At 37.4% G+C, this 15404-nt stretch overlaps 2 protein-coding genes across 2 annotated transcripts; both read right to left on the reverse strand.

Annotated features, from left to right (window-relative positions):
- Nucleotides 1-1107: 1107 nt before the first annotated feature.
- LOC107081043 (phospholipase A2-like) lies at nucleotides 1108-5068 on the reverse strand. Its single transcript, XM_015369256.1, has 4 exons — nucleotides 4830-5068; nucleotides 3179-3326; nucleotides 2948-3081; nucleotides 1108-1609 (listed from the first exon to the last, which is right to left on the reverse strand). Exons 1-4 carry the CDS (start codon nucleotides 4876-4878, stop codon nucleotides 1491-1493), a joined length of 450 nt encoding a protein of 149 aa, XP_015224742.1. The 5' UTR covers nucleotides 4879-5068; the 3' UTR covers nucleotides 1108-1490.
- A 2146-nt stretch (nucleotides 5069-7214) lies between these two features.
- On the reverse strand, nucleotides 7215-15087 carry LOC107081042 (5'-AMP-activated protein kinase subunit beta-1; the record flags this gene model as incomplete). Its single annotated transcript, XM_015369255.1, has 4 exons — nucleotides 7215-9724; nucleotides 12831-12899; nucleotides 13107-13240; nucleotides 14973-15087. Coding segments are annotated over 4 exons (396 nt in total), but the record flags the coding sequence as incomplete, so codon positions are not given.
- Nucleotides 15088-15404: the final 317 nt, after the last annotated feature.

The raw sequence follows: 15404 nt of genomic DNA on the forward strand, positions 1-15404 counted from the left end.
ATGTCAAATGTCTGCCTTCCTTCATTAGTTCATAAAACTCTGCAAAACTAGCCTCAGAAGTACCACTAGATTAGCCCGAATCGCACAGACTAGTACTAGCAGTAGACATGCTGGTCTATCATGCTGTTTGTTGTAATAAGTGCCATAGAACCGGACGTTATCGAATGAAAAGTGCTGTTATCAACTGAACATTAGCTGTGTGTGTCGCTCATTATTCTCAGAGAGAAGGTTTCTCTCATTCACCTTTAGTACTTCAAAGCTGATCTGTTCAGTTCACTGTTCACTAAAAATATGAACGTATTCAGTGAACGCTGTTCATTGAACGCCTTCATGCACTGGTCTCAGAGGTCTGTTTACATTGCAGCGAGCATTATGAAGAGCAAGGAACACACCAGGCAGGTTCAAGATACTGTCATGGAGAAGTTTAAAGCTGTATTTGTATACAAAAAGATTTCCCAAGCTTTAAACATCCCAAGGAGCACTGTGCAATCGGTAGTATTGAAACTAGTACTACTAGTACTGACACTTTGGGTTGCCATAACAGCAAAACACACACATAAGGCGTAACTAGTGAAACTTTCCCTGGCCTATTATCTCTTTTTGTCAATGTGTGTTATTATCCTCATTTTATCTTTCAACAAACAGGAGCCTCAGTTGGTCCATTGCCAGAAGGCAGCTACCAGCTGCTGAGCTTACGCATTGTCTGAGAAACTGCCTGAAGAGTGAATCAGTGGGCTGCAGGCCCAGCACTGAATCACAGAAAGCAGGGGTGGGTTGTTAAAACAGGTGAAACACTAACAATCTTAAGAGACAATACGTAACAGTGAGTTAATTTTTCTGTTTGCCAAATAGACTGGATAGTGACCAAAATCATTCTTTCAGCTGGAATCGACATTCCTCCTTTTATTGCTCTAAATTTATGATTCAAATGTTGTCAGTAAATAAAATTTGAATTAACCTCCCACAGTTTGTTGCCAGTTTAAACAAAGATAAAGTTCAGGCTGTTTTTTTTAATTAAGAGAAACTTATTTAATATTATTCCAAATGTTTTGTAACTGCCAACATTATGTCATAAATTGGATTCAGGCAAAAAGAAAAAAAACAACAGTCTTTTTCCTTTATTTAATTTTTTTCCTAATGTTACATAAAGTGAAGAGAATACCTGCCGTGGAACAAACTTGTCTTCCTGAACGCTACAGTCAAAGATAAAGAACAGCACCCTCTGTTGACTGTGGAAGAATCACACTGAATATCACAAAAGTGTAAACAATTGGTTGACATTTAGGATGAGTTACAATATAATAGTTGTAAGCAAAGCCAGAAACATCTAGCATAAAGAAAGGATGGATGGATACAAGGCTGTGCCTAAATTATATCACTAGTAAATTTGTAAGTCCAGAATGAGACCCAATCTGTCGTTATCTGAGTCTGTAAATGGATGTGACATGTTGAGGGACAGCTTCTTTGCTTGATGCAGCTGGTTGTTGACTCTACTGACACCGGTCACTTGGCAGGTGCTCATGTTCGGGGATCCACTGCGATCTGCTAAAACACTCCGCGGCTTTCCGGTCGCACTCACAGATGAACATCTCACATTCATCGTTACTCTCTAAAGAAGTAAAAAATAGGTTTAAGTATTTGTTATTTGAACATAAGCAGGCACTACTATAAAATAATGCAATGGGAGAGCTGCTAACTTCTAGCTGAAGCTAGAAGTGAGACTTGTCTTTGAATGGAGTCATTAAAATTTAGATACATATATAAATTAAAGATGGATGCACTGTTTACTAATAAAAGGCAGCTATATCAGGTGTCCTTACAGATTGCTTTTTGTTGTTGACTTTTGGTATAGTGCAAACACAATGGATAATAAAAAAAATAAAATAAATATTGACGATATATCAGCACTTAAAAAAAGCAATGAAGGCAATTTTTCTAGGCTTTAGAGAATCTGGAAAACTAGTTAATTATCACTTTTACAGTGGACTGTTTGTATACATGTTTGTGCTTCAAAGTCAGGAAATATCAGAATGACAATTAAAAATAAAAAATAAAAGTATATACATTTGTGGATTACAAACAAACAACAAAAAGCAGAACGAACAAAAAGTGCAGAGCTTTCCCTGTTCCGATTGAGTGGAAGCTTAAAATCTACCCTGATAACTGACTTTAATTATTCACTTCATTCACCTGCCTAACTTTTTTTTGTGTGTGTGTTTTTATGGCACTAGTGGCTTGTTTTTCTGACAGTTAGCTGACAGGAAAGGGGGTATGAGAGGGGGAGAGACATGCGGCAAAGGACCACAGGCTGGATTTGTACCCAGGTCAGCCGCGTCAAGGACTAACGCCTCCGCACATGGGTCGTGCGCACTAACCACTGCGCGTTCCTTTATATTTGGCTCAGGCCAGCTATCGTGGCCAGGTCATTCTTTGAGGTTTGTAGTGTGTTTGTTTTGTTAGTTTGAGTTTATTCCTTGGTTCATGTTCCTGTCCCCGGAGGCCATTGGTTTGAGAGGTTTTGGCTCCTAGGTAGAGACCAGTTTTAAGTTTCACAGTAATCCCGGTACCATGTCTTGTCTCTTTCCCTAAACTGCTGAGCCTGCCTGTCTGCATCTGTGCGTTTCTGTCTGAGCTTGCTGCTGGACTCATCGAACTCTGAACCTGCCTTCACGCTCTGTGGATTCCTGGAACCCTGGATCTGTTCTGTTCCTGTAAGGATCAGATCCCCTGACTGGCCTGCGGACTCCTGGATTCCTCAACTGTCCTGTCTGATCTGTCTTCCCTGACCTGGATCACATTCCTGCCTGCTTACTAAGATTGCTGAATCAGAGTAACACTGGGCGGCTCTGCGCCGCAGCTCGTTTGGCAGGGATCCTGCCCTCCTCTGAGAGGATGGACTGAACTGTTCAACTAGATTGTCAGTAATTAAAACATCAATCAAACTTACTTGTACAGGTGATCTTTCTATTACTTTCATCACAGGTGTAGTCATAGAGCTCCGTGTAAGGGTTGTCCAGGATGGGCCAGCACTCAGGATGTTGCATAGCATCACTGTAACACTGGTCATGAACCTGGCAACACCTTCATGGTAATACAAAAGGTGAAGAAATGTTTTAATTCAAACTTCAGTTTGTTTGTTTTTCTATCAATTGCTACTAAAAGAGGCTTAAATAATTACCTATCCAGATCATCTACAGGTGTGCCAGATCCCCCATAGCCACAGTAGCAGCCATAGTCTGCGTAGTCAAAAACAGGCCAGCTATCGGGCATCATGCACAGGATCATATTTCTGAATTGCTGGAGAGCCCTGTAGTCCAAAGATTGGGCTGCAGAAACATATCATGTTATAATTTAAACTTAAATGTGTATAAGTGTAGTAGGAGCAATTATCATGACGTTTTCAGATTTTTACATTAATTCACAAAACCACAACAAATTTATCTGTATTTTATCTATTAATGGAAGTAACAATGTTACGACACATTTTGTAGGAATTGTAGGAAAACATGGTGTTCAACAGTTTTTATCCTCTTGTACTAATAGAATAGAATAGAAAATCCCTTTATTGTCCCACAATGGGGAAATTATGGTGTTTACAGCAACAAAGAGATTATAGAAAACAATGGTTACACAAATGTGGACCTTAGAAAAAATGTATAAGAATAACATACTAATGAAGAGTTAAAAGATACAGTAGTAGCCATCTAAAAATTCATTCCGTCATGATTTTTGGACATTAAGATCTAAAGAAAAGCATAATCTCCTGGTCAGACCTTGTAATTCAGTGAAAGGGTGGAGTCAGGTTAAAAAAATATGCACGGCCAGGAGAAGGCCAGTGGTTTGAAGTTGGAGGGGATTTTGCTGCCATTCCGCTGCCTTTTGACTGGGAAGGGCCATACAATTCAGTACAACCAATCACAAACGAATCAAATTATAAGTATGTAGTCTTGACCTACAAACAATTAAATGTTGTTTTTATCTTTAGAATATATATATATATATATATATATATATATATATATATATATATATATATATATACATTTCTTTTTGTTTAAAAAACAAAACATGAGGGTATCAGCATTATGTTATAGGGATGCTTATCTTCACAGGAACTCAGAGGCTGTTCACAGTTAATATTAATATGAACTGGGCTAAATACAGGGCAATTCTAAAAGAAAAGGGGTAGAAGGCAGCAAAACACATTTAGCTCTTAAACCATCCATTCATCCATCCATCCATCTTCTCTCGCTTAGTCCTCGTCAGGGTCATCCTTATCTTCGGCAGTCTATAAGCGAGAGGTGTGGTACACCTTGGACAGCTCTGCAGTCTATTACAGGGTAACATGGAAACACACAAAGACAAACAACCATGCATCCACACACATAATATCAATATACAGAAGCCAATTAACCCAACAGTTATGTTTTTGAACAGTGGCAGGAAGCCGGAGTACCCGGAGAGAACATGCAAACTCCAGGCAGAAAGACAAGGAATCAAACCAAGAACCTTATTGCTGCAAGGCAACATGCTTATCCACAACTCCACTGTGTGCCCCACTCTTAAATAAACACTTCACATACCAGCAGAGATACAGTAAAATTGTCTTGAACAAAGTTTTTTTTCTGTTATAATGACTCTGACAAGATAGAAATAAATCATTTTCAGGACTTGCTGTGACTGTGATCACAGAAAAGAAAAAAAGGTGGTTCAACAATGAGTCACACAAGGCTCTAAAGAGCTATTGCAGAGAAAGTTTTGTATTGCATATTTACAAATCGACTAGATATATTTAAGCAGTGTCACAATATGTGGAAGGTTTTACTCACCTACAGAGAGACCAAGAACCAAGAGGAAGACAGTCTGAAAAGCATTCATCCTGTGAGTGAGAGGGTTCGGTGCCAGAGTGACTTTCACTCAACGTTAAACTGCCTTTTATGTAGATCCTGTATGTGTGGGTCCTTGGATGTCAGCTGTCCATACACCAAAGGATCACACGCACTCTGACACCCAACACAAAACTAGCATGTGTCATGGTTTAAATGGATTCTCACAGAGTGGGCTTAGACACTAAGCCTCAGTTTGGACCAACATTTTATTACATGTCATGCCTAATTCTTCTAGTTTAAAAGAGTTTCAGTGTTAACTGGAAAGCTTATTGAGGAAAAATACCTTAAAACCAGAATTACAGGTCGCCAGACCATTGCAGGACAACATAGAGACAAACAGGACAAACAACCATTCACACACAGTCACACCTAAGGAGAATTTAGAGCAGCCAATTTACCTAACAGTCATGTTTTGTTTATTTTTGGACTGTGAAAGGAAGCCGGGGTACCCAGAGAGAACCCACGCATGTGCAGGGAAAACATGCAAACTCCATGCAGAAAGACCCCGGGTCAGCAATTGAACCCGGAACCCCGTTGCTGCAAGGCAGCAGTGCTATTACCCATTAATTTTTTTATTTACATGAAAAATGTAACGTTGTCAAACGAAAGCTATATCAATGACTTGATGAAATCTGCAGGGTTTCTGTTTGTATGATTGATTGAATTGATGCTGTAAATGCCTTGAGATGATATGTGTTGTGATTTGGCTCTCTATATAAAAAGCTGATGATTTGATACAGCAATTATTTGCATTTTGTAGTTCATATAAGGTTTTGGCATAGCCAAGGCTGTTTCTGACTCCTCCTCTTTTACAATGAAGACTTTGTTTCAGGAAGGCCTCCTTGATATCACCCTAATTCTTATTACCCTCAAAAGATTAAACACTAAATTCAAATTCAAACTATGACTAGACCACACCAAACTGTTTATTACTTGCAGTCAAAATCAACATTTTAACAATGTGGGGTAAATTTGATACAATGTTCTATGAGAGATCGTCATTAGGCTTGAATGTGACTGAGAAAAGTGTAAAGGGTTGAACTGAGACTGTAGTGAACAACAGATGGCAGCAACACGCAAAAAATGCTGTTAATCGCCAGATTTTATTCTTATTCTTTGATGTTTCACAGGTAATTATTACCCCATAAAATACTAACAACAGTATCTTGACTACATGTAGTGCTCAGAGCTGTAAATAAAACATGTTGAATTAGGATTATTTCTATCACACAGTAGATAGTAGACACCAAAATATTTTTTGGATATATACTCCTGTTAATCCTCTCCGGCTCCTTTGAACAGCTTCAGATCTTGCCTCATTGGCTCGTCTTCAAGCAGGCACCTCTTCCTCGTCTTGCCCTGGTTGCACACCACCACCGCCCACCACATCCCCATGTCACACTCAAGATTTAGACTCCATAAAAGGGGTATAAGTATGCTTCAAACCAATGCAATCTCACAATTATACTAAGCAACTAAAATAACTTAGTCTGTTTAAAGGGCTATGCCAAGTAGCTCACTAAAACATGACAACAATGTGGCACAAATAGCGGGTATATTTGCTATCTTAGGCCTTTATAAGATCTATATCCTACACAGACTAATGAAATGAGATTTATTACTGTATCTATATAAACAAACTTGGTAATCACTTGGCAAAAAAGGTTATGTGGACGTTGTGGGAGCCAGTTTTTTAATCACAATGGCCTGGAGGTGGAGAAGCTTTGGAGGGAGAGCAGTTCATGCAGTCTGACCATTACATGTCACACACTGCAGTTTTAAAGTCATGGCGTACGTCGTACGTACGTATTTCCGAATTCTGCCGAGTGATGCCCAACATTACACGAGTGCATAAAGTGAATGTTTATCAAGGGGGCGGGATTGTTGTGGCGGAAGTCTCGCAAGCATGTTTGGTTGTGGCCGGTTTGTCGGAAGCATCTTGCTAACCAGTTAGCAACTTAGTGCTAGTAGGTTCCCAATGGGAAATTCCATTGGAACCAAGTAGTACTTAACGACACTGTCAAGGAACGCTATGGACAGCGGAAACATGCAAGAGGAGGACATTTTTTGTGCCAGAGGTCGTGGATGAGTCTCCCCCGTCATACATTTTTTATTTAGAGTAGGAAATCGGGGACAAAGTTGTTGCGGAAGAGGACGCCAGGGTGGCAGAAACTTTGTTTGGTTTAGAAGGCTGTACATGTTTGAGCCCTTGCCTTGCAACGCTGCCAGTTCCGTTAGCTCTACGCCTGTAGAAGACACAGATGCCCATTCCCGTGAACACTGGGACGTAAGTCAAGGGTAAATTATTCTTGTTTCAACTGTTGTGTATATTAGCTGCAACACATGAATCAAGATGCTATGACCAGAAAAAATTTGATTGATCGATATATGATTGGCCAAATTTAGGTGTACAAGCTGACATATAACAAACTGGCCTGCATAAGATAAGGAAATAATACACAGATTATCAAGGCAGGATCTTTTTTCGAAGTAGAAATTTTCTAACTTTTGGGACAAAATCGTCTCATAAAGAGTACATTGATATACATGTTTAAGCCAGTATGTGTGCGTTCTTGAATTTAGCTCTTACGGTGGAACAATCTGACAATGAATTCTCCAGGGCACTAACTCCATTTATATATTTTTTCTGCTCTTAACCCCAACTTCTCAATCTTTCAGCCAATAGAATAAAAAGGTTTGATTATGACATCCTATTGTACGACTTCTTCAACATTGCAGCCACATAGTTTAGCTATTATTAGCTATTTACATGATTACTTACTTACTAATCTGAATAATCAGTTGTCTGATATACTATAAAAGGAAATATTTATCTGATCGCTAATAAACTGGATACTGGATAGTAAACTTTAAATAGGAAATATTTATTACTCTTAACAAAAGACATTTCAAAATTTTTATATTATCTCATTTAATCTCTTCATCATGCAGAAGTTAAAATGTGATACATTGTCATGTTATCAGTGCAAATATCCAACATCAAATCAAGTGGAATGGTTTTTACCAATCAAGGCAATCAACATAATATAAATATTCTGGATCAATAAAATCAATGACACCAACTAGGATTTAAATAAAAGATAAGCTCTAAATACTCTATAAAATATATTAACTCTCTTATTTATGTTACATTTCACAATCAAAATAAACAGCAGAAGAGCACACTGTACCTCAGTGCATATTTTCAGTCTATAACGAAAAAGGGTTAATATTCTTGATTGGTGACTTTTGTCTTCTCAACCATGGGAAAGAAAACAGTAACCTAATTTATAGATATTTCTATCAGCATGATTTAATTTCGTTATTTGTTTTGATAAAAAAAAAAAAAACAATTCAGTGTTCAACCAAATTCTTATTGCATTCCTATCCTCAAAAGCAACATACTCCCATAAATCAAAGTACAAATAAAGGCTTGAGAAAGAGGAACTCAATATGTGGTACATTTATTATCATAGGTAGATGCTTTTATGACTAGATATATAAGGTTCAAAACACTACAAGAGTGTTTGTACCCAATGAAGCTAGAAAATCAGCCATTGTTTTTTTTAATAATGTAATTAGCCTTTTACATTGAGTTTTCATTTACCATATTTAAAAATAATATTTTTTGGTAAGAAAAAGAGGTGCTTGGATAAAAGCTAAATGTGTTTGTTGATTCCTTTTTAGGTGTTTCAGCATTTATTGTTTTATAAAGCTTGATGAGCCATATTAAACAAAATGGAAAGATGGGTTTCTTCATCATTTTTCTCAGTTTGTCGATTAATCATCTGCTTTGGTTTTTCTTTCCTTTCTCTTCTCAAGCAGAGGGAATATTGTCTTTAAACTATACGGTTTTATGTTTTATGTGTCAATGCAAATTTTAACAAACAGCACAAACAAGCAATAATCTCTTTGGAGAATAGTGGGTTTACTTTGTGCAACCTTCGCAGTATTGCTCACTGTGTTGCTTTGAGCATTCAACCTACGCATGGCTTCTTTCCGAAGGTATTGGATTCTTACTTTTGAGGGGGCTGGATCCAAGTCAGTAGAAATGGCCGATCGCTCACAATTCTTAAGTCAGTGGAGTATAGAAGTGATACAAAAAAAAAAACAGATCAGAGGCTTTAGCCTAAGATTGAACAACTCTCAGTCTAAGGTTCTAAGTAATCTACTTTGCTGCTTGTGAAGACTTTGATGTTCCTTCATTATGCCAATCTGTACCTGTCTGTCTTCCCATAGATTGAAAACACTGACACATCGATTTCTCCTTTTGATTAAATGCTAGCCTCAGGATTTAAAACTCTTTGAAAGCAAAAAAAAAGAGGTTGTGCTTTAATAATTTATGTTGAACTGATTTCATATACATTTTAAAGCACCTCTGTAACAAGTTCAGCTATAACAGAATATAGCGTTGCTAATCTCAGAAATCGATAAAGCATAAGAAGATGTCATAAATAATATGACCTCTCAAAGCATATTTATATAAAATATCATTATTCATACTATTTTATCTTTCTAACTGAAAAGCATTAACATTTGTGGGAGTGATTATGTTTACATTTTATAAAAATCAAATATTTCTAAGTCCTTCCTTCATCTCAACTCAACTTAGAGTAAAAAGGTAACAACAGCACTGGGTATAAGACAAGTTTTGTCTAATTTCATATTCCATGGAAGAAAAAGAAAAGCTTGGAAGAAATATCTTGCACACTTGGTGTACAGTTAGCACACACACTGCTGAGGGGAACAGGAGTCCATCAGATGGGTTTATACAATAAAGTAGTGACATACTTCTTCTTATAGCGATGTGTCGCACTCAGGACCATCACCCCATCCTGTGACAAAATAAAGACAACAAATAGGAAAGATCTGTTAAAGCATTGCATTTCCAGTACAATGCAATGAAAACAGTTCTAATCAACCAGTTCCTCAGGAGTATGAAAGATTTTTTACCCCTGAACTTCCTAAAATTATGTCATGTTATGATGACTAATATCAGTGAATTTTACTAAAATGTTATGAGACATTGGTGTGATACTGCATTGTTAATGAAGGAAATGTTTTATTTTTCAGCTTTTACTGTCATTACACTGTCACAAGTACTGAACAACAACATGAACCCTCTGCATTTAACCCAACCCTTTGGGGAGCAGTGTGGGGTTAAGGGTCTTTTCGCTCATGGACCAGAGTGGCAGTCTGTGGGAGTGGGGCTTGAACCAGGAAACTCAGGATTCCAACCTCTATGTCCTAACCAATAGGCAGCTACTTCCCCCCAAAAAACTGGTTAAGAGCATACACCTGGTGTGATCCTTTCACAACTTGGGCATATGCTTACAACTCTTGACCAATGGTTATTCATCCAAGAAGACTGTTTCTGCCAGGTTGTGAAAATATTTTCTGTCAATACTTTGTAGAACCATCTTTAGCTTTCAGTATGACTTCAAGTGCTTCGGCGTACGTCTCTATAAGGTTTGATAATTTAGACACTAAACGTTCTCCCATTCTACTATAATGTACAAAATATCTAAATTTAAGTCAGTGGCTGTGAACATCAAATTTCTAGTCTTGCAACATATTTTCAATTTGCAATAGTGAGTATCTCTGCATTTTATTCAGGCGTATCTTAGTGATTGGGGATGAATATAAATGCATTCTGGGTGTTTTAATTTTCATTTATGAAAATCATATAAATCATTTCTCTTGCATATGTAAATTCTGCACAGTTTCCTTTTGTTTTCTCTCTTGACTATAGTGCGTATCCCACACTGCAAACACCAGCTACCCATCTGGACTTTCACCTTTAATGGCATTTCATAAAGAGCTGGGAGTCTTCCTGTCCTTTGATTTTCACACCTGAGCTGGAGATCTCTGCAGGTCCTTCAAGGCTACAATGCACCTGTTGATCTCTCTTAAGAATGTTGAATTTATCTGTTCATAAGATAGCCATGTCCTTTTAAGTTTACAGTGGAACCTTATACTGTGTTCGTACCGAAGGCGTTAGGGGCGTCAAAAATGCTGGATCAAGTTGCTTTGATGCTTCAACGCTCTGGTTGTTTATCTTCTCTCTTTTGTAGCTTCAAGCTAGAGAACAGCCTAGCTTTATTTACTTTATGAGTTGGAAAAGTAGTTTTAACACGTTTTTAAGGGAGAAAGTTCAAACATCATCTGCGCTGTCAGTTTATCAGGATTATGATCCCACTAAAATATCCAGTTCTTCTGGAAATCCCTGCTGGCAGCTCTCTGCTACCCGCAGCCTGTGGGGGACTTTGTGCTGCTGTTAATAGCAGATGAAAGTGGATAGAAAGAGTTTTTAAGGTTTGTGGTAAAAACTGCAAGTACAAGAATATACAATCAGATATTTTTTTGTTTAGAGGTTTTAATAGTTTTTTGTTAATCTGGTTTTTATAAACATTTTCGCCATAATTCATAAAAAAATATTTTAGTGCAACAATAATGATCAGAGCTCACTATCTGTTGCTTCTACATAACAATCCATTCTTTTTTTTAACCTTTGGAGTTTAACTTCCTTACATTTATTTATTTTTCATATGCAGAATGTCTGCAGAAGTGATGACAGCTTTTTCCCCCGAAAAAACAAACAAACTCCTAAATCATCTTTCCTGATTGGTTGACGCTCCGGCGTTAAGCAGCAAAAGTTCAGACGAATGGACCCCAGAACGCTTGGGTGCACTGCCCCTGAAACTCAGACGCAACACTGGACCCTGCATAGACTTTGCATATTAACACCAGATGCTTTGGCACCCAGAACGAGCCCGGTGCAGAGTGTTAATTTTAGAAACGCTCTTTAAGTTGCTTTTGATTGAGAAATTTCTCTCTGAATTTTTAAATTTCCCCACAACTTTATCACTAATGCATCTGGTTTATTTGTTTGCTTACATTTCCCTTCACAATTATTCACAACTTTGCTTTGGTTCATTACTCAAAAGCAGCATAATGCATATAGATATGTGGCTTTAATGCCACAAATATAGGAAAAGCTAATCCATTATGAAATAAATTAAACCAAACAAAACTCTAAACATTTCAGGCCATTTTTTTATACGGCCAAAAGCTTATTAACAAAACTCTAGTTTTAACGGATACTCTTGTTTAACATCTACCATGAGACTTCTGCTTGTTTGTTCTTTTTTTGCATTAAGTCTCTGACTGCTGTCTCTATGTATGTATTGGCAAACACATTCTGGTTGTTTTTCCACTTGGAGTGTTGCAACAAGGGTAATTATCTGTCCTTCAGCCTGCTCTCCTTATGCCAGCTTCTTATCGCTTCTGGCATTCCACAGATACAGAACGATCCGCTCTGCAGACAGTGTGCATATGCCGCTATACATAGTAGCAGTTTACACTTTCTGGGAAAACCTCATAAAATCTGGTCATTTCTCACAAAGGTTTCCCACATCAGGTGAGTATACATGTCAGAAGTAGGAGTGGGTTCTCCTCCCCCCGAGTCATTCTGCTGCTGTGGGATTTCTGCAGCAAACAGTGTAAGGCTGATTCCACTTTGCCTCTAATGAGCGAGAATAAAGCTGGGAGTGGAATTGGTTCATTACCAGCTGGTCGTTTATTCTCCCTACTGCTTTGTCAAGATTAATTCCTGGATAGACGTGTTTTGTTTAAGCTACGGCAAATCTAGTTTGGGCATTTCTGGTCTAGTTTGTGACTGAACTGGAAAATAGGTTAGCTGTTATTTTTGTGGATCCCTTCAGAGTTTTTCCCTTTTGGATGCCAGACGCTTTTTATAATTATTTATAAATATAATAAATGCATTCCTCCAGCATGAAATCAGTTTTTTTTTTTTTTTTATTAAAGGACGAAAACGTCACCTCTCTTTCTGTTGCTTCCCTTAGCTGCCTTGGGGAATTTTACAATACAAATCAAACATAGAGAATTATTTTATGCAGTTCAAGCAAGTACAAACCTTACCTTAATTGAAAGAGCATAAAGATGATTGAGCATAACATGATTTGGCTCTGGAAGTAATGCAGGGTCACACTGAAGATAAGAGAAAGAATAAAAAAATAACTGAAAGCAGTGAAGCAGATTTATTTTAGATGCACTTTGTCAAAATAGCATGAATAATGCAAAATGCATCTTTTACCAAAAAAAAGAAAGATAAAAGAAAGAAATCTCACTGTTACAGTAAAATCTATAATAGGAATAAAAATGAAACGCAGCCCAAAATAATTCTCGTCCACTCACAGATATTCCGGTGTCTTTGTTGAGGATGACTTGGAGGAGGTGAGGGGGGAGTATCGGCGGAGACTTAAATTTTTCATCCTGTTTAGGAACATAAGAGTCCTGATGATATGGACCAGGGGGAGAGCTGGACAGGTCTAATAAAGGAAGAAAGGGTTTATTAGACAGATAGAAAACCTGAAAGATCTGAACTTTTCCTCTTTATAAGTTTGATTAACCTTTAAAGCAAAAAAAGTGTCTTTAAAAAGTGTCCATCGTCCTTAAAACTTTAAGAATTGTGTCTAATTAAAACAAGAAACTTCAATGCCTGACCTACAGAACCACGGAAACCCTTAAAAAGAACTATCTTGATGATATGAATAAAAAAAAATCTTAAAAACTATGCTTAAGTTTAGACTAATTCCAGAACAAATGAGCAACAGTCATTTTGGTTCTACAGACATTTTAAAGCTCATAGGACTACCGAAAGCCACGGGGAAAACATGGAACAGGGTGAACCTACCCAGGAGTAAAAGCCAACTATAATTAGTGGTCAGTTTGTAACCTTAAGCTCAAGAGCACCTTGTTTATCCAGGAGACCAATGATATGAATCACACAAGCAGGTCCATCTTTGGTTAAAATCCTACCAACAACTGCTGGTTTCAGAGTTGACTAATTTTGAGTCACAACCCCAAATTTAACATGCACTCCTGACCACGACCAAACCCCAACTCACTTCAGCTATGTATCATTTTATTTTGAAACAAAAGTGGTATTTTCCAAAGAAAAAATGACGCAGCATCAGGAGGCAAACTGTCCGAACAGACCTATCAGTTTGCTGTTAAAATGAAAACAAATAACGCATATTTTTATTTCTTTATACGATAACAGCATGTGCTACAAAACACAGCAGAAAACAGCCCATGTTTAATTTCAAAGATGTATGTTTCTGAGAGCTTAAAAAAGAAAAAAACACTTCCTGGTCAAAAGCAGAAAGGTTTTTTTTTTCTTTCGCAACCATTTAATGTGACAGCTGGCCCTGCTTGTTTGAACAAAGCAGCTGTATTCTTGGCTTTATGTTAGACACGGCCACACGGAGATCAATCTCAGCTCTGAGGAGTTGTGTTCTGTTTTTGTTTTTCATGTACGTCAGCACAAAAAATGTGTTTTGGCACAGATACCTGGATGCAAATGGAAACAGACTATCAGTTGCAGATCTTGACAGTGCCGTGTACTCTGTTGCTACTGACAACCAGAACTCTTCCAGCGTGCAGGCAGAGAAAGCAGCCTTAAATGTGTGATCAGAGGAAATTTTAAGCACAAGTTCAAAGAATTCAGCCAAGGTTGGAATTTTATGTATAAATAAATAATCAACCATTTTGACTGAGCTTCACTTTTTTTTATTCCACATGGGAATAATCAAATAATTATCTAGACGTGCAAAGCTGGTAGTGATACACACCAAAATAACCTCAGCTGTAAACGCAGTAAAGGCTGTTCTCAAAAGTACTCCCTCATGAGAAAGGAATACATGAATACTAAAGTTAAATTTTCCTACACTTATAGTTTTTACGAAATAATTTATTATTAAACAGTTACTCCATAATAAGTCTTCTCAAAATAGAAGATGGATTTTTCTTGTTTTAATTATGGATTTTAAAAACAAAAAGTCTGATTTGAGTTCTTAAAATATCTCGTGTAAAGCAGTCTGTTTCTTTTCTTCTTTTTATTCTACCCAAGTTTAACTTCTTGACTGTTATTGAAGTGCCGGATCAAATAATTAATGAAGAAATAGGCCAAAAACAAGACTTGTTTGCGTGGTGTTGGAGTCGTGCTTTCAGACTTCAATCTACTATAGTGAATGTTTGTTATCCGTTGTTTGCGCTCACCTGAAACATCAGAAGATTTCTGTGAATCCACCATCAGAGCATCGAAAACCTCAAAGTCTGTTTTCTTCACCTGGATGATGTTGTTAACGGTGCCAAGCTGGCTGGTCACAATAGGCTGTTTAAAGTAATAAAAAAACAAAATGAACAAACAATACAAAAAAAAACTACTGGTACTTTTGGTACTGAACTACTTTTCATTTTAGGAAACTGGCAGAAATAATTAGAGTTACTGCACTTCCTGATGAAAGCTATTGTTAACACTATGGGCCGGATCTATCAAATGTTTGCGTGTATAAAAACGTGAGCTATTTCACTGCGCACGCTAAAAAATGTACAAACTGATCTATCAACAGCGTGCTAAAAGGATTTGGTCTTTAAAACGTGCTAAATAGCGCCTCTTATCCATTTAGTACTTTTTCTGCAATGAATATG

Source organism: Cyprinodon variegatus, unplaced genomic scaffold (assembly GCF_000732505.1).
Source record: "Cyprinodon variegatus isolate N-32 unplaced genomic scaffold, C_variegatus-1.0 Scaffold2745, whole genome shotgun sequence".
Classification (NCBI taxonomy): domain Eukaryota; kingdom Metazoa; phylum Chordata; class Actinopteri; order Cyprinodontiformes; family Cyprinodontidae; genus Cyprinodon; species Cyprinodon variegatus.